This window comes from Ipomoea nil, unplaced genomic scaffold (assembly GCF_001879475.1).
Source record: "Ipomoea nil cultivar Tokyo-kokei standard unplaced genomic scaffold, Asagao_1.1 scaffold0804, whole genome shotgun sequence".
Lineage (NCBI taxonomy): Eukaryota > Viridiplantae > Streptophyta > Magnoliopsida > Solanales > Convolvulaceae > Ipomoea > Ipomoea nil.
Genome location: NW_017617232.1, coordinates 815980 through 835900, shown reverse-complemented (window position 1 = coordinate 835900; position 19921 = coordinate 815980). Strand labels below are relative to the sequence as shown.

Genomic DNA, 19921 nt, shown 5'->3' with positions numbered 1-19921 from the left:
GAACATTGTGTAGTGTTTTTATTCATACCTAATGGTGCACTTTTGGCGATGCATATCTAATTTGTGTACTTTGTTGTTGTGCATATTTACATAACTATTGGTGCGGCCACATTGATTACACAGAAATGCGCAGCCGCACCTGAACTCTACTCTCTCTCTCTCTCTCTCTATATATATATATATATATATATATATATATAAGCCTTTCTCCTTCAATTATCTGTAGCAATCTCTTTTCATATAAAGCACTCAATTCCTCTTCTTCTACCAAATGCTGTCTCTTCTCTGATCTCTATTTCCTAGCTTACTCTTTTTTCTACTTTAAGAAATCTGCAGTCAATTAAAGATATTGGATACTCGCTCTGAAATTCATTTCCCTACCCATTCACTTACAGATCAGATCAGAAGTAAGTCGATTTTGAAATATAATATTTTATTGTTAGTAAAGTAGTTATTTCACCCCTCACTTGTTTACTTAGCTTTTACTGCTGTGTAGTTGGCTCTGTAATGTTCATTAAATTAGTTTATGAATGGTTGGTTAGTGTGAATCTGAGGATGCTTTCCTTTCATCTTTATAGGCAAATTATAATCTTTGCCAAGTTACTTCTTTGAGTTCTTTCAATCAGCTCAAAGGGTTTATCTTGAGATTAAAGTTTGTGCACACTTACAAAGGTTGGTAAGCTCTTGCTGGTATGAATTTTCATAAATATTACAAATTAAAGTTTGGTTTATTTTTTACAGTTAGATCTTAATGGTTTGGATTTGTCCACATGTTTATGGACCTACACATACACGAGATTTGGGGTTGAAATTTGCTCAGGTGAAAACATGCGCTTTGATTTGAGCCGTTGATCAAATCTAGAACGGCTCAAATCAATAAAAACTTTTTTTTAAAAAAAGTGTGTTTGAAAAGAAACCACGCACCTTAACCTTAAACATTAAAATGACGCACCTTAATACGCAAACCATTCACCTTAAAAAATACAAACCATGCACCTAAAGTTTTAAAATGGCGCACCTTAAGTATTATAACTGACGCACCTAAGTACATAAACAAAGCACCTTAAGAAGGAAAATCACGCACCTAAAACTTTAGACCAACGCACCATAAGTTTCAACAATTGACGCACCTTAAGCACACAAACCACGCACCTTAAGAAGTAAAACCACGCACCTAAAGCTTTAGACCAACGCATCTTAAGTTTCAACAAAAATGCACCTTAAGTTCTCGACAGAAGAACCGATGCACCTTAAGCACAGAAACCATGCTCCTTAACAAGTAAAACCACGCACCTTAAGTATGACCTAAACGCAAAAAGACCAAATTGTCACCGCGTTTTTTTTTTTTTTTTTTTTTTTTTTAATCTGTGTTCAATCTGGACGGTCATTTTTAGCGAGATCAACGACCATCATTTAACCCCATCTTTCACCTGGGCACAGAATCTGCATGTGATCTCTTTTTATATATATATATATATATATATATATATATATATATATATATATATATATATATATAAACATATTTTCTAAAAGATACATTTATGTTTCATAAAAAGTAAAAAGTTTAGTATTAATTTATATATACGCTCGAGTGCTAGCTATACACTCTTCTCTTTTCATGGCAAATTATGTCATGGGCACGGTTCTATATTCATAATTTCTATACTATAGATTCATAAAATTTATACTGTAGATTCATAAAATTTATAGTTTAGATTCCAATGGTTGAACTCTGTTTTCACAAATCAGAGAATTATATGTTCATAATTTGATAACTATACAGTTTAGAAATTATGAATTTACAGTACAGAAATTATTAATTTATAATACAGATATTATGAATCTACAGTATAGAAATTATGAATCTACTGTATAGAAATTATGAACTTACTGTATTTAAATTATGAATCTACGGTTTAGAAATTATGAATATAAAGTATAAATTTTATGAATCTACAGTATAGAAATTATGGATATGGAAACGTGTCCACCTTGCAAGGTGGGCACGTGCTCACAGCATAACGTTCATCTTTTCATCATTTCCTTAATCTTATAACTTGGGTCACACTTGTGAAAGATCATATCACGGATAAAGATCTGTGAAATGCGTCGAGTCAGGTCAATATTGAAATATAATACTGAAAAATGTAATATTAACAAGGAATAAAGTGTTTCTTATTTATAAAAATGTAAAGTATTCTATTTTCTTCAAAAGTATTATACTTTCCCATATAAATAATAAACATTTTATTGCTTATTAATATTACATTTTTCAATACAAATATTACATTTTCTCGATCCAACCCGATCAACAAGGATCTAGGTCTCGCACAAGTTTTTGCCTTATCAATTTTTTTTTATTTTTTTATTTTTTGCTTTTTTTTTTATTTTTTAATTATGATTGACATTTGAATACATATATATATTTCTAACTAAACCCTATAATTCTAGACACAATACAACGTATTTGAGATTAGAAAGATGCCAAACATCTCTAATCCATATAATGATAAAGCTGTGGGCTTCAAGAAGGAAGCAGAAACAATCATAAATCAGCTTATTTATGGGTCAAAGGAGAGAGAAGTTGTTTTAATTACAGGCATGAGTGGATTGGGAAAGACAACTCTGGCTAGGAGAGTGTATGAGGAGAAAAATGTAGCCAACCATTTTGACAATCGTGCATGGTGTATAGTTTCTCAAGAATATGATTACAAGGACTTGTTGAACAAAATATACAAACAAGTAAGTGGTAGGGAGATAGAGATTGGCAATGTAGCTGAAGAGCTTCGCAAAAGTTTGATGGGAAGGAGATACCTCATAGTGTTGGATGATATTTGGAGTGTTAAAGCATGGGAAGAGTTAAATAGAGTTTTTCCCTCATATGACAATAGAAGTAGAATTGTTTTAACAAGCAGACAAGAAAAGGTGGTTTCTGATGCCAAACATATTTGTCTTCCTTTCTTCACTGTTGATGAGAGCTGGGAATTATTGCAAGTGAAGTTATTTAAAGGGAGCAGATGCCCTGGAGAGCTTGAAAATGTTGGAAGAGAAATATCTAAAAAATGTGGGGGACTACCTTTAGTAGTTGGTTTAGTAGCTGATCTTCTTGATAGAGTTGAAAAGAGTGAGCAAATGTGGCATAAATTTCTTGTTGCTTTAAACTCATATCCTGAACTTCGAGGTGGAATACTTAGCAATGATGCGATAAAACTTAGTTACCACCGTTTATCATATAATTTGAAAGATTGCTTACTTTACTTTGCAGCATTCCCAAAGGATAAAAGAATTGATGTTTCCAATCTAATAAAACTATGGATATCTGAAGGGTTCATAGACATTAAGGAGGAGAGAGTAGAAGACACGGCAGAGTATTGCTTGAACCATCTGGTTGGCAGTAACTTAATAATGGTTTCTGAAAGGAAGTACGATGGTGGCATCTTATCATGCGTTGTTCATGATTTGGTACGTGATTTTTGCTTAGCTAAAGTTAAAGAGGATAATTTCTTGCACATAATTAAGATGGAAGATAAGTTGAATCCAACTCTGAAATGTACTCCACACCGAATATCTTTCCATAGATATGGTGATAATGAGATTCCTAATGAATTGGTACCATGGAATTCTTCTATCCACACACTTTTGGGTTACCCAAAGGTGTACAGAAACAATGGTGCTAAGGTTTATAATGGCTCATGGGTTGCGGAAAAATTTGAACATCTCACAATCTTGGATTTAGAGTTCATTGGTGTGGATAAGTTAATTTTATCTGAAATTAACTCACTAATTCATCTGAGATACCTAGCTCTCTATCTATGTGGATGTGGTTCTGTCTCACCATTGTCACTGCAAAATCTGAAGGGTCTCATAACATTAAAGTTGACTTCATACAAGGATTTGCATTTGCCAAAATATTTTTGGAATATGAAAAGTTTGAGACATATGATTATCCACCACTATGATTGTGATTCATGCCCAACACTTCCAACTCCACTTATTGAAACATTTTCTGGTTCAGAAGTCTTACAGACCTTAGATTTGAAAACTTCTCTGAGTACAAGGGATGAGCATTTATTGAGGAAGCTTCCCTATCTCAAATATTTGAGCTGTCTCGCCTTGCCATCATGTTCATTTGCTGAAATTGACATTCTCCATCATCTTCAATCTCTTTGGTTATGCAATAATTGCAATCATAATCCGCATAAGCATGGGAATCCACATCTTCTTGAAGATCTTAAACTCACCAAGTTTCCGTCAAGTATTAAGGAAATAAATTTGGAGGGTATCACTCTTTCGTCGTCAGCAATTTCAGTAATTGCACAACTCTCCAATCTCGAGGCTCTAATACTAGCGTGTTGCAAGTTTGAGGAGGGTTTAGAATGGAATGTGGATGAGGAAACCCAATTCCACAAACTAAAATACCTCCAACTAGACCATCTTGATATTATAATTTGGAATATTTGCAGTGAAGAGTCTTTTCCTTGTCTTGAGCAAGTAATTTTGGATTATTGTGACAAGTTATTGGTGGTGCCTTATATATTGGGAGATATTTTAACATTGAAACTACTCAATCTGCGTAGCTGCCAAAATATCACTCAAAGTTCAGTGGAGAAAATTGAGAAAGCTGGACGATACATAGGAAATGAGCTACTTAATGTCGAGATTATATCAAGTAAGTGAAATGTGATCTTCAATTCACTCTAATATCTATTATAACTATTAGAAAGATGATAATTTAATTTTTTTTATATGATAATAAAAATTATTATATCTCATAAATTTTTAAAAATTATTTTCTCTAAAACAATAAGCCAATAATATATATATATATATATATATATATATATATATATATATATATATATATATATATATATATATATATATGTTCAGGTTCAGATGCATTTAAGTGTTTTCCGTGCGGTTGTGCGGGTGATTAATGTGCGCGAGTTTTGTGCTTAATAGGCGTGAGTCTTGTGCTTAATGTGAGTGAGATTTGTGTTTAATGTGCGTGAATTTTGTACTTAATGTGCGTGAGTCTTGTACGTAATGTGCGTGAGTTTTGTGTTTAATGTGCGTGAGTGTGTACTTAATGTGAGTTGCTGTGTGAGTTGTTGTTGAAACTTTAAAGTGCATGAGTTTTATGTTTAATGTGCGTGAGTCGTGTGTTTAAGGTGCGTGAGTTTTGTACTTAATGCGCGTGAGTGTGTACTTAATGTGAGTTGTTTTTAAACTTAAGGTGCGTGTGTTTTGTGCTTAACATGCGTGAGACTTGTACTTAACATGTGTGAGGTTGTGTTCTAAAGGTGTTTTGTTTGTGTAATTAATATGTGTGTGTAGTGTACTTTAAGTGCGTCAGATTAATGCTTAACGTGCGTCCACCAGCACAACCACACGGAAAGCCTCAAATGCACATGATCTCTTCCATATATATATATAATGCTAGGTCAATTGAGGAGTTCTCCTAAAAAGTAAAGATATTCATATTTGTATATTTAATTGTTACATATGACATATTTACGTGTTCAAGTTTATAAAGTGAAGTTGACGATAATTATAAAAATATCATCGTAGTTTTTTTAAAATCTGATTTGATTTTTTTTTTTTTACAGATATAAAATTAGGATTGATTCTTAATTTTTTTTTTCATCGTCAATTAAATGCATTTCTACTTTTGGTGCTGTGCGAGTGTGCTTAAGGTCCTACTAAGTTTCTTCATTTGTTTTTCAAAATTATTGATAGGTAATCCAGAGACAGGGTGTGAAGATAAAAGAGCTGATCAATATTTAAAAGGGCTTAAAGGTAACAATTAAGTAAGAGCATCCATAAAATAGGAGATATTTTGTGGTTTTTGAGGAGTTTTTGTATGTGTAATTAGGAAAGAGAGTATGGGAGGGGAGAGAACAAAAGAAAAAAAAAACCAAAATAGATTTTTAATAATAATAATAATAATAATAATAATAATAATAATAATAATAATAATAATAATAAACACATTGTCAGGTGCGCCGACAATGCAAGAGCCCGTGTGGACATTTGTTGTGCGCGAAATGCGCACAGTCTCAACTTTTCCTTTTCCTAACGTTACTGTTCCATGCTCCCTTCATTACATATGAACCCCAATCCCTCTCTCTCCTATCTTCTCTCTCCAATTTGTCAAATTTACTATTCCAATATCTCTCCAATAATTACTGATATAGATGCTCTAAAGAGGTGTGACTGTAGACTGTGTGAGCAGTAAAGGAGTATGATGTGTGAACTATGTAATTACAACTTGTTATCACTTCTATTATCATATTAGTATCCCGGAAGAACTTGTGAACTAATGTCGTCTATTTGTTTGGGATAATAAAAAGTTAAAAATTAATTAAAAATGTTGTAAAATTTTCGTAATTATGATGGTTCATTTTTTTTTTTTTTTGAAAGGAGGGGGGATTAAATCCTAGATCAATAGCTGATCCTCACAATGCTCTGAGCACCAAGAAGGCCAATCTCATCTTCACGCAATAATTTTTTAATGTTCCTTGGTGGGCAATCGAACCACTTAAACTCGTTGTCGTTATTGCAAGCTTCTCTCGTTAACGCGTCAGCTACTCTGTTTTGTTCTCTCGGAATATGGTTGAAAGTAATCTCCCAATTCCTGCTTTGTAGAGCTTTGCAAAGGTCGACAATGTTCCTGGCCTCCCCTTCGAAATCTCCTGTATCAGTAATAAGCTCCACTGCCTTTTTGCAATCAGATTCAAAAGACACTTTTTTATAGCCTTTCTCCCATGCTTTCTCCATCCCCGTAAGGATTCCCCACAGTTCAGCCTCCAGTGCTCCACATGTCCCTATCCGTTTCGAGAACGCCCCAAGGAATTCAGCTCCTGCGTTTCTAAAGATTCCGCCACAAGTGGCCTGCTTGTTTGCATCCATTCTGCCATCAGTGTTTACTTTAATCCATTCGTCCGCTGGGGGGCTCCATGGATGCCTTCGTCTACCGTCTCTATTGGTTCTTTCTCCCGGTCCTGCCTGTCGTTCCATGACCGCCTCAATCTCACGGAACTGAGCTTGTAGCCACGTGAGCTTATCTTCTACGTCTCTCCTTTGAACACCATCTCGTTCCGCCACTTCCAAATCCACCATGCCGTTATTGCAAATCTGGCTTTTCTCCTCTTCCTTCCCTGTCCTCCTAGGCGACCTGTCAGATTAGTAGTAAGCCAATCATTGAAGTTCGTAGTAATAGACAGACCTGGATTCTCCAGGATGTTGACTCTCTTCCATATGGCCTCAGCTGCCGGGCAATTTCTAATTGTATGTTCGACGTCTTCACACGCTGCACCACATATGATGCACTGCTCGTCGGAAGTGAAACCTCGTTTTTTCCTTTCTGAGTTACACATGATCCTCCTGTGTTTGACGAGCCAAAGGAAGGATCTTATCCTATTTGGGATTTGAAGCTTCCATAATTCTTTCCATCCCTTTTCTCCCATGCCGTCAGATTCATGCATGGATAAGCTGTAGGCAGTTTTCGTTGAAAAAACATTGTCTTCGGTTGGCCCCCAACCTATGACGTCTTGCTTGCGATCATCGTTCAGAATTACCTTTGCTGCCATTTCCTTGCGTTTTTCCGGATGAAGTGCAACATCAATGCTTTCCCAATTCCAGTTCCCTCTCGAGTTCCAAACATCTGCAACCTTCATCTCCTCATCGTGTTTATTAAGAGGTCCAATTATCCACTTTCGCAATGGCTCCTCACCAATCCAGCAGTCCGTCCAGAAGTAAGATCCTTTTCCATTCCTTACTACCTTCGTCGTCCCTTTTTCCAGGATAGGCGCAGCAGCACAAATACCTTTCCACACATTGGATTCATTTCTCTTCTTCTTCATGTTTGAGATGCTAGCACCATTCATCATATATTTGTTGGTGATGACTTGGGCCCAAGTTTTGTCACCTTCTTTCAACAGCCGCCACCCAAGCTTTGTTAGAAGAGACATGTTTAGATTGCGCATAGACTTGATTCCAAGCCCTTCATTTTCCTTTGACATAATTACCGTGTCCCATTTAACGAGGCTAGTTTTCCTCTTGGTGCCATCCCCGCCCCATAAGAAATTCCTAGTTGATTTGTCAATGGCGTCACATATTCCTTTGGGTAGAAGCATGGTCTGCATGGCATATGATGGAATAGCGTTGAGCACTGATTGTGCTAACACCTGTCTCCCGGCTAAGCTAAGGAACCGAGCCTTCCACCCTTCCAACCGGCTTTGAACACGGTCTAAAATTGATTTACAATGGTCTTTTTTTATTCTTCCATGTAACGATGGTACCCCAAGATATCTACCAAGGTCGCTTGTAATTGGAATTCCAGCGAGTGTTGCCAGTTTTTCTGCTTCGTCCCTGTCAACATTACTTGAAAAGAAGATGTTAGATTTAAGCTTATTGACTCTCTGTCCAGATAACTTACAGAAAGTGTCGAGGCATTCCATGATTGTTCTGATTTGGTTCTCGTTAGCCTCTGCAAATAGCACCATATCGTCGGCGAAAAAGAGATGGGAAATGCTCGGTCCTTTTTTTGACGCCTTTATTCCTTTCCATTTGCCTTGGTTCACTGCCTCATTTATAATGTGGCTTAGTCTTTCAATGCAAAGAACGAAGAGGTAGGGTGAAATTGAGTCACCTTGCCTGACCCCTCGTTCCGGCTTGAACCTTTGAAGCTTCTTTCCTTCCCAGAGAATTGTCATCCCCGCTGTCTCCATGCAATGCATGATGTTCCTAATCCAGGTGCTATTAATCCCAATCCCCCGGAGAGTGGACCTGATGAAGTTCCAATCCAGGCGGTCGTAGGCTTTTTCTAGATCTATTTTTAGGACCATATATCCTTTTTGACTCTTCACAGTGCGGATGGTGTGAAGAATTTCCTGATAGATCACTATATTATCAGTGATTTGTCGTTCGGAGACAAAACTGCTCTGGTTTGGGCTGATAAGGTCCGGCATGATGCTTTTGAGTCTATTAGTCATGACCTTTGTGATGAGCTTATATGCTACATTGCAAAGGCTAATTGGCCTAAGCTGAGTAACCTTCCCCGGGCTTTGTACTTTGGGGATGAGGACGATATTTGTCTCGTTGAGGCCTTCTGAAAAGGTTCCATTCGTGAAGAAATCCTGAACCAGCTTATACATGCAATCTCCAACAACATTCCAGGATTTTTGGTAAAACATGGCGTGGAAACCATCTGGGCCAGGAGCTTTGAGTGGTGCCATCGCCATAAGTGCTTCCTTAACTTCCTCTTTGGTGACTTGTCTATTCATAGTTGTCCACTTGTGCTCTTCTATTCTTGGAAAGGCCCCAGTGTCAACCTCAATGATATCATTGTCCATATCTTTTGAGTAAAGCTTGACATAAAAGTTCTGAACCATTGCCTCTAGTTGGCCCTTGTCATACACCCACTCTTCGTTGTTGTTCTTCAGTCCAGAAATTTTATTCCTAGTGCGTCGCACCATGGTAGCTGCGTGATAAAACTTGGTATTCAAATCACCCGAGAGGATCCAGTCCTCCTTAGATTTTTGAAACCATTTTAGCTCTTCTTGATAGAGGGTTTCGTCCAGCTCTACTCGTAGCTTCCTCTCAAGATTAATAAGCCCATTACTCTGCTGATTATTTAAGCTCCTTTGGATACCATCGATTCTTGCAATTAATCTCCTTTTCCTTCTCTCAATGTTGCCGAATTCTTCCCTGTTCCAGTTCATGCATCGAGTCTGCATGTTCAAGATATTTTCTTGAATGGTTCCATTCGAATTCCATCTATTCTCCACCACGTTCAAGAAACTTGGGTGCCTGGTCCAAGCTGCTTGGAAATGGAAGTTGCGAATAAAATCCTTGTCCCTGGCAGCCTCAGTTTCCACTAGAATTGGAGAATGGTCGGAGCAGACGCGCGTCAAATGAGAAATCTTTGTCTCTGGATATCGAGTGATCCAATCTAGATTACAGAGAGCACGGTCGAGTCTTGCTCCAATAAATGTAGTTGTATCTTTTCCTCGCGTCCACGTGTACCTGGCACCACAAAAACCTAAGTCAATTAAACCTTCTTTATTAATCCATTGATTCATACCTGCGCATCTGTGATTTTGAAAATTGTCCTTATTGCTGACATCTTCCATGCAAGTAATGGCGTTATAGTCTCCCACTGTTAGCCATTCTTCATTAAGATTCAGGTTCTCATGCGAAAGACTCTCCCAAAGCTTCTTCCTTAAATTATGCACCGGACTTCCGTAAACAAACGAAACCAGCCCCATATTGCGATTTCCTTGGCTGATTCTCGTCATCAAAAACTGAGGATTGGTAGTGATTGTTGGGAAGAAAGCTCGCAAGAATATATAATTAGCACAATGAAAATAAATAAACGGCACCAAGAAGAACACCAAGAATTTTAACGTGGAAAAACCTCCTCAAGTCAAGGAGTAAAAAACCACGGGCACAAGCCAGTAAACCTTCCACTATATAGATAATGGGTACAACAGAGGAGGCTTCTCTAATTCAACGATTAGAGGCAACACAAAATACAAGAGAAAATAACATACCCCGAGGCACAAGAATTTCTACGAAATCCACCAACTTCTTCTCGGCTAATTTTCTCACACTTGTATATCTCAACAAATTTTCTCTCCTCTCTTTTTCTTCTTCTTGAACTCTCTCATATCCAAGGTAGCCAAATCCATGGCCTTTATATAGGCTTTACAAAGCCAACTTTTTTGTCTTTTCATTTGCCCACTTTAATCTCCCATTAAGTGGACATGAATGAAGTCATTAATCAAAAAACCTTTCACTTCATCTTCCAAGATTAATTGTTAAGCTTTTGGTCACCACCCTACCCACATTGGTGGGACCATCTAGCAACAAACTCCCCCTCACGCCAATGTGGGAGGGACTTGCATCCCTGCAGCTGAACGACATATCTCAAGCTTTTCCCTTGGTAATGACTTTGTTAACATGTCAGACCCATTTTCATCTGTATGGATCTTTACAAGTTGTAACTGGTTCATCTCCAAAACATCTCGTATCCAGTGATATCTTACATCGATATGTTTCGATCTTGAATGGAAAGAGGAATTCTTACCAAGGTGTATAGCACTCTGACTATCACAAAATAACTCATATTTGTCTTGTTTGATCCCGAGTTCTTGAAGAAATTTCTTCATCCATAGCAACTCTTTACAAGCTTCAGTTGCTGCAATAAACTCAGCCTCTGTGGTAGAAAGTGCAACACACTTTTGTAACTTAGACTGCCATGATACTGCTCCCTCTGCAAATGTTATTAGATATCCCGAAGTCGACTTTCTAGAGTCAATGTCACCTGCCATGTCTGCATCTGTGTATCCAAGCAACATAGACTTACTAGAACCAAAACATAAGCATAATTTAGAAGTACCTCTAAGATATCTGAAAATCCATTTAACAGCCATCCAATGTTCCTTGCCAGAATTAGAAAGGAACCTACTGACAACGCCAACTGCATGAGCAATATCTGGCCTTGTACATACCATAGCATACATTAAACTACCAACTGCTGAATTGTAAGGGACTTGTTGCATACTTGCCTTTTCTTCCTCTGTAGAAGGACTTTGCTTACTACTTAATTTAAAGTGATTAGCAAGAGGAGAACTAACCGCTTTAGCATTGTCCATGTTAAACCTGCAAAGTATTTTCTCAATGTACTTCTCCTGAGACAACCACAACTTCCTGGCATTCCTGTCTCGTGTAATTCTTATCCCAAGAATCTGTTTTGCTGGCCCCAAATCTTTCATAGCAAAAGACTTGCTCAACTGTTCCTTTAGTTGATTAATTCTAGAAGCACTCTTGCCGAAGATCAACATATCATCGACGTACAACAGAAGCATAATAAAATCATCATCAGAGAATTTCTGAAAGAACACACAATGGTCAGAAGTAGTCTTCATGTAACCTTGTTGCGCCATAACTGACTCAAACTTCTTGTACCATTGCCTTGGTGCCTGTTTTAAGCCATATAGGCTCTTTTTTAGCTTACAGACATAGTCCTCTTTTCCCTTGACTTCAAAACCCTCTGGCTGCTCCATGTATATTTCTTCATCTAAATCACCATGAAGAAAAGCAGTCTTTACATCCATTTGCTCAATTTCTAAATCTAGGCTGGCTGCTAGTCCAAGAACAACACGAATGGAAGACATCTTAACCACAGGAGAAAATATCTCATCAAAGTCAATACCTTTTCTCTGGTTGAATCCCTTGACAACTAGTCTAGCTTTGTACCGTGGTCGTGGAGAGTGTTCTTCCTGCTTTACTCTGTACACCCACTTGTTTGTCAAAGCTCTCTTACCTTTAGGTGGCTTTACTAACTCAAAGGTATTATTCTCATACAAGGATTTCATCTCATCTTTCATGGCTTCAATCCACTTTTCCTTGTGTTCATCCTCCACAGCTTCTGCATAACATTCTGGTTCACTATTATCAACAAAATTAATTTTATAAATATCAGAAGAGTACCTTGTGGAAGGCTGTCTAACTCTTGAACTTCTTCGAAGCTGAGGTGGAGTTGAAGCTTCTGGAACTGGGAGTTCATCATCATTAATGGAAGCATCAGTAACATCTTGCTGCTCAATTTGGTCCTCCTCTCCAACCTCTTCAGGAACCACTGTTGGAGGTACTATCTCAGTATCAACTGAATCACCATTATGAGATCCCAATTCTTTAACCCGGTCAATATCCTCTATGGTTTGATTCTCCACGAACACAGCATCTCGGCTTCTCACAAGCTTCTTTTCAACCGGATCATAAAATTTGTAGCCAAAGTCATCTAGACCATAGCCAATAAACACACACTGTCGTGTCTTAACATCAAGTTTCGATCTTTCATCTTTCGAAATGTGTACAAATGCTTTGCACCCGAAGACACGTAGATAATCATAGGAAACATCATTTCCTGTCCATACCCGATTTGGTATGTCAAACCTTAAAGGAGCACATGGTGAGAGATTCAACACATGCGCAACAGTACTTAGTGCCTCAGCCTAGAATGTCTTTGGTAACTTTGCATGTGACAACAAGCATCTAACTCTCTCAATCAAAGTCCTGTTCATCCTCTCAGCAACACCATTTAACTGAGGAGTCTTTGGTGGTGTTTTCTTATGGCGAATACCCTGCTCTACGCAATACCTATTGAGTGGCCCAATATACTCTCCTCCATTATCTGACTTTATGCATTTTAGCTTCTTCCCAGTCTGTCTCTCAACTAGGGCATGAAATTGCTTGAATATGTCCACAACTTGACTTTTATGCCTCAAAGAATAAACCCATAATTTCCTTGAGCAGTCATCAATGAAGGTAACAAAATAGCGAGCACCACCAAGTGACCTAGTTTTGAAAGGTCCACACACATTAGAGTGTATCAGTTCCAATACCTCTGGTTTCTTCTTAGTCTCATCAGAACTTTTAAAGGATACTCGGTTCTGCTTCCCTACTAGACAATGAGCACACCTCTTCAAATGAACATTGTTCAACCCAGCTAAGCTCTTTTTTCTGACCAGCATGGACATCCTCTCCTCAGATATATGTGCAAGCCTCTTATGCCATATATCATTCGTATCATCGTTCTCAACCGTATTGACAATATTTCCTGAGATCTTGGCCTGTAAAACATAAAGTGTAGAACACTTTGTGCCTCGAGCCACAACTAGAGAACTTCTTGTGAGTTTCCATTGGCCATTTTGGAAAGTATTACAATACCCTTCATCATCTAATTTTCCAGCAGAAATTAAATTATACCTGATATCTGGAACATGCTTCACATTTTTCAGAAGCAACTTGGTGCCATTGTTGGTTTCTAACTGAACATCGCCAACACCAACAATCTTTGCATTACCATCATTGCCCATTTTCACAACTCCAAAATCACCTGTTGCATAACTAACAAAAATAATCCTTTCGAGTTATAGCATGAATGGATGCACCACTATCAATTACCCAGTTTGTATCATGACTTGCCAAATTAATGGCATCTGTGTCACCATCATAGAAGATAAGAAAATCATGTTCAACTGTAGCAGCTACACTATCATCATCACTACCATTATTCTTTTCAGAGTCTTTATTTTTCTGATTTTCTTTCTTCCGTAGTCGGCAAAATTTCTTAATATGCCCCTTTTTGTGACAATGATAACATTCAACATTAGCAAATTTATTAGATTTACCTCTACTGTTATCTCTGTTTTTATCTTTACTCCTTGGACCCTTGCTTTGACTTCTCCCCCTATTTGTTGTAGCCAAGACCTCTGAATGTTGAGAGGAAGTACCTTGTGACCTTCGTCTCATCTCTTCATTCAGGACACCACTTTTAACAAGTTCCATTGTTACAACACCGTTAGGAGCAGAATTAGTCAAAGAAATCTTTAAAGTCTCCCAAGAATCTGGCAATGATGCTAATACCATAAGAGCAAGGACCTCATCATCAAAATTAACTCCCATACCTGACAATTGATCAACAATCCCTTGAAATTCATTCAAGTGATCCGCAACAGAACTACCCTCGTTATATCTCAACTGCACCAATTTTGTGAGATAAAACAATTTGTTGTTGCCAGTCTTTGAAGCATATAAATCTTCAAGTTTACTCCACAGTGTCCTTGCGTGGGTTTCACTACAAATATGGTTATACACATTATCTTCAACAAATTGCCGAATAAAACCACATACCTGTTCATGCTCAAAGGCTCACTCTTCATCTGATTTATTTTCAGGTTTCTGGGTAGCAAACACGGGTAAATGCAACTTCATCACATATAGTAGATCTTTTATCTTATTTCTCCATATGTGATAATTTGTGCCATTCAAACTTGCAATTCTATTGAACTTTCCTTCCATAGCTTCACACTTGAACAAGGCTCTGATACCAGTTGTTGGGAAGAAAGCTCGCAAGAATATATAATTAGCACAATGAAAATAAATAAACGGCACCAAGAAGAACACCAAGAATTTTAACGTGAAAAAACCTCCTCAAGTCAAGGAGTAAAAAACCACGGGCACAAGCCAGTAAACCTTCCACTATATAGATAATGGGTACAACAGAGGAGGCTTCTCTAATTCAACGATTAGAGGCAACACAAAATACAAGAGAAAATAACATACCCCGAGGCACAAGAATTTCTACGAAATCCACCAACTTCTTCTCAGCTAATTTTCTCACACTTGTATATCTCAACAAATTTTCTCTCCTCTATTTTTCTTCTTCTTGAACTCTCTCATATCCAAGGTAGCCAAATCCATGGCCTTTATATAGGCTTTACAAAGCCAACTTTTTTGTCTTTTCATTTGCCCACTTTAATCTCCCATTAAGTGGACATGAATGAAGCCATTAATCAAAAAAACCTTTCACTTCATCTTCCAAGATTAATTGTTAAGCTTTTGGTCACCACCCTACCCACATTGGTGGGACCATCTAGCAACGACATCCACATTGATGTTGTTTCTCCAGAGGAGCCAAATGCCCCCGCTGAAGCCCACAGCTTCTACACGAACCCAGTTTTCGAATCCAAATCCTTTGCAGACTTTATCCGCAGTGTTTCCTGAGACCCTTGGTTCTAAGAGTCCCACAACGTCGGCCTTAATTTTGTTAACCAACAAAAGAAAAGCTCGTCTAAATCCTCTAGACGCAGCTCCTTGGCAATTCCAACATAAAAGCTTCATGGTAAACCTGCAAAAACAGAAAACCCAACACACGCACACAAAAGGCCAAAGGCCATCAATGCAGGGCAACGCCCAGGCCAGACGAACATTGGGCGGTTGTGCGGGTGATTAATGTGCGCGAGTTTTGTGCTTAATAGGCGTGAGTCTTGTGCTTAATGTGAGTGAGATTTGTGTTTAATGTGCGTGAGTTTTGTACTTAATGTGCGTGAGTCTTGTACGTAATGTGCGTGAGTTTTGTGCTTAATGTGCGTGAGTGTGTACTTAATGTGAGTTGTTGTGTGAGTTGTTGTTGAAACTTTAAAGTGCATGAGTTTTATATTTAATGTGCGTGAGTCGTGTGCTTAAGGTGCGTGAGTTTTGTACTTAATGCGCGTGAGTGTGTACTTAATGTGAGTTGTTTTTAAACTTAAGGTGCGTGTGTTTTGTGCTTAACATGCGTGAGACTTGTACTTAACATGTGTGAGGTTGTGTTCTAAAGGTGTTTTGTTTGTGTACTTAATATGTGTGTGTTGTGTACTTTAAGTGCGTCAGATTAATGCTTAACGTGCGTCCACCAGCACAACCGCACGGAAAGCCTCAAATGCACATGATCCCTTCCATATATATATATATATATATATATATATATATATATATATATATATATATATAACGCTAGGTCAATTGAGGAGTTCTCCTAAAAAGTAAAGATATTCATATTTGTATATTTAATTGTTACATATGACATATTTACGTGTTCAAGTTTATAAAGTGAAGTTGACGATAATTATAAAAATATCATCGTAGTTTTTTTAAAATCTGATTTGATTTTTTTTTTTACAGATATAAAATTAGGATTGATTCTTAACTTTTTTTTCATCGTCAATTAAATGCATTTCTACTTTTGGTGCTGTGCGAGTGTGCTTAAGGTCCTACTAAGTTTCTTCATTTGTTTTTCAAAATTATTGACAGGTAATCCAGAGACAGGGTGTGAAGATAAAAGAGCTGATCAATATTTAAAAGGGCTTAAAGGTAACAATTAAGTAAGAGCATCCATAAAATAGGAGATATTTTGTGGTTTTTGAGGAGTTTTTGTATGTGTAATTAGGAAAGAGAGTATGGGAGGGGAGAGAACAAAAGAAAAAAAAAAAACCAAAATAGATTTTTAATAATAATAATAATAATAATAATAATAATAATAATAATAATAATAAACACATTGTCAGGTGCGCCGACAATGCAAGAGCCCGTGTGGACATTTGTTGTGCGCGAAATGCGCACAGTCTCAACTTTTCCTTTTCCTAACGTTACTGTTCCATGCTCCCTTCATTACATATGAACCCCAATCCCTCTCTCTCCTATCTTCTCTCTCCAATTTGTCAAATTTACTATTCCAATATCTTTCCAATAATTACTGATATAGATGCTCTAAAGAGGTGTGACTGTAGACTGTGTGAGCAGTAAAGGAGTATGATGTGTGAACTATGTAATTACAACTTGTTATCACTTCTATTATCATATTAGTATCCCGGAAGAACTTGTGAACTAATATCGTCTATTTGTTTGGGATAATAGAAAGTTAAAAATTAATTAAAAATGTTGTAAAATTTTCGTAATTATGATGGTTCGTTTAGAAACATTTGATAGTGCATCACAATATACTCAATATCTAGAATAGTACACTATTAAGGGTTACACTTGTGTGAGACCGTCTCATGGATCCTTATTTTTGAGACGGGTTGGGTCGGGGTGAGTCAATAGGCAAATGTAATACTTATATCAAATGTAATACTAAATCAAGAACAAAATGTTTGTTACTTATAAGGGAAAACATAATACTATTGATGACAAATGTAATACTTTTATATTTTGATGTAAATGTCTTACTTTTTTAATCAAATGTGTTATATTTTCCCTTATAAGTAATGCTGCACTTATAAAGAAAAATATAATGTAATACTTTTGATGAAAAATGTAATACTTTTACATCAAAATGTAAAAGTATTATGTTTTAACATATAAGTAATAAATATTTTATTCTAGATTTAGTATTATTATAAGTATTACATTTCATCTTGACTGACCCGTCTCACGGACAAACAAGGATCCGACGGTCTCATACAAGTTTTTGTCCACTATTAATTATCTCCAGATGCAATGTCAAGCGTTTTAAAATGCACTATCATCATTACAAAAATGCCACTGCATTTTTTTCTATTTTTCTTTATTAATTTTCAGCCGTTAATTTTCTTAGATTTATATATGAGATTAGTCCGCAAGTTTTGACCAAACTAATCTGTTTATTATCACTTGTAAACTGTATGCATGTTGTTTAATTTTGTTTGCTACATATTATATATTGCGTATACAATCAAACCAGCTCTTGTACTTTCATTTATTTTTTAAAAAATAATTTTAATTTTTTTAAAATTTAAAATTTTATGTTTAATATTATAGTCTTAAATATATAAGTTTTATTCATTGATACTAAATTAAATATTACACAAAATTAAACAATTGCAACCATGCATTTTAGAGCAAATAAATTAAGATAGAAACATTCTTATTTCATTTTAGCTAGCATAATTTTTATAGCTTTATATTTATTCAGTAGAAAATTAAAGCACATTGATCACTATTAACTTGTTTTATAAACTTTAGGCATTTTTATTAAAATATTTGAGTGGTCTTGTTTGGTAAAATGGTTGGCAAAGTGAAGGGCATCAGATCAGAAAAGGCTAAGGAGCTCTTGTTTTGTAGAGTGGAGGGCAACAGAAATGGCTAAGGGGATGGAGGGCAACAGAAATGGCGGAGTACAGTGTGGTCAAAGAAATAAACAACTCCACTATTAAAATATTGGGGTTCGTTAATTGTTCGGACTTTTTTTCTTCTTTTGTTTTGTATTCCAGTTGTGTGTAGAATTATTGGGCTGTTGACTTTTTTGTGTGGATTGGATTTGGCAAGGAAGAGACAAAATTGGGTAGATATTATTAAATATTCACGTAATTTGTCTGTTTTGGCTAGATGCTCATAATTGCATAAGGCAAAAGGTTAAATGTTATTTGACATTTTTTTGGTTTCAATATGTATATTTCTAAGTCATTAAAAGAAGAACTACAGGTCCATTGGTCTGATTTTGAGCACAACAAGACAGATGAAGGTTTATATATGGGCTTATAATTTCTACAGGTCCATCATGGTGCAATCTCAAATAGCAAAATAATTCCTACCATTCAATCTTATTAATCGTCATAAAGCAAATGACTGATTCTACAATTACCAAATATATTATAGAGATGAAGCTTTGTTTTGACAATGTTAGCTGAAAATTTGATACATTGTAGCCCAATTAACCTATCATGTCAAAAAGGTTTTATTTTCAAAAATGTTTAGGACATATCTAAATTAAATAATGTATGTTGAGATGTTATTAAAAATACTTTTTATTTTGGCTGTAAATATCGCTAACACATTCGCATACTTCCATCCATTATATTGATGCATGCAAAACAGTAAACCTCATTTTCTAGTCCTATTTCCAAATTTTTTTCACAACCAAAGGAAAAAAAAAAAAAAAAACATTTAAGTAAAATTCGGAATTACATTAGAGAATAGAAAATTATGTTAAGATTTGGAAATTTTTTACATATATGTAAAAATGGTAAGAAATTCATTGCAAGACTTTCTTCATTGTGGTTTTAATTTTTTGACTTTTTTTCAAACCAACATTGCTATCTCAGGACTCAGGCCATGCTGAGGCGTCCTCAATAGTGGAATTTTACTCCAAATTTTTTGTGTGCCTAAAGTCCCAAATATCCACATCATCATTCACTATCTCACTCAATTTCAAAAACATTTATCTTCATTAGTTCGTTTTAAGTTTTTTCTGTTTTTTTTTTTTTTTTGCCCTACCATTCTACTCCACTATATTTTAATAATTTTTTTATTTATTATCATTATAAATAATTATAATTACAATTATTATTTTTATTATATTTAACATATCAAAATTAAAATAAATTTATAATTATAAAATTTTTAACAACAAACTTAAGTTTAACAAACTTAAACTTAAATTACACACACCCCCACACAGGCGCACACATATATATACAGTTTGAGAAATTTTAAAATTAAACACATTAAAATAAATATAATACGGATCAACATATAAATAGAAAATTTTTAATTCTCAAAATATATTGATAATAAGAATTTAGTAACTCTTTATTTCATTAGAACAAAA

The 19921-nt window shown here is 36.0% G+C and overlaps 1 protein-coding gene across 5 annotated transcripts; it reads left to right on the top strand.

The window, feature by feature from the left end:
• Nucleotides 1-208: 208 nt before the first annotated feature.
• On the top strand, nt 209-18743 carry LOC109177440 (putative late blight resistance protein homolog R1B-14). 5 transcript variants are annotated; one of them, XM_019326824.1, is made up of 6 exons: nt 209-407; nt 579-672; nt 2455-4672; nt 5743-5802; nt 16648-16707; nt 18436-18743. In XM_019326824.1, the coding sequence occupies exons 3-6, from the start codon at nt 2485-2487 to the stop codon at nt 18525-18527; spliced, it is 2400 nt and encodes a 799-aa protein (XP_019182369.1). In that variant the 5' UTR covers nt 209-407; nt 579-672; nt 2455-2484; the 3' UTR covers nt 18528-18743. The 5 variants fall into 5 exon arrangements, with proteins under 5 accessions (XP_019182369.1, XP_019182372.1, XP_019182371.1 ...); XM_019326827.1 differs by having other exon boundaries at nt 18390-18743; XM_019326826.1 differs by having other exon boundaries at nt 579-676.
• Nucleotides 18744-19921: the final 1178 nt, after the last annotated feature.

Coding starts and splice junctions, on each gene's coding strand:
- LOC109177440 (XM_019326824.1), top strand. CDS start 2,485: ATGCCAAACATCTCTAATCCATATAATGATAAAGCTGTGGGCTTCAAG. Junction 4,673..5,742: donor TAATGTCGAGATTATATCAA/GTAAGTGAAATG, acceptor AATTATTGATAG/GTAATCCAGAGACAGGGTGT. Junction 5,803..16,647: donor ATATTTAAAAGGGCTTAAAG/GTAACAATTAAG, acceptor AATTATTGACAG/GTAATCCAGAGACAGGGTGT.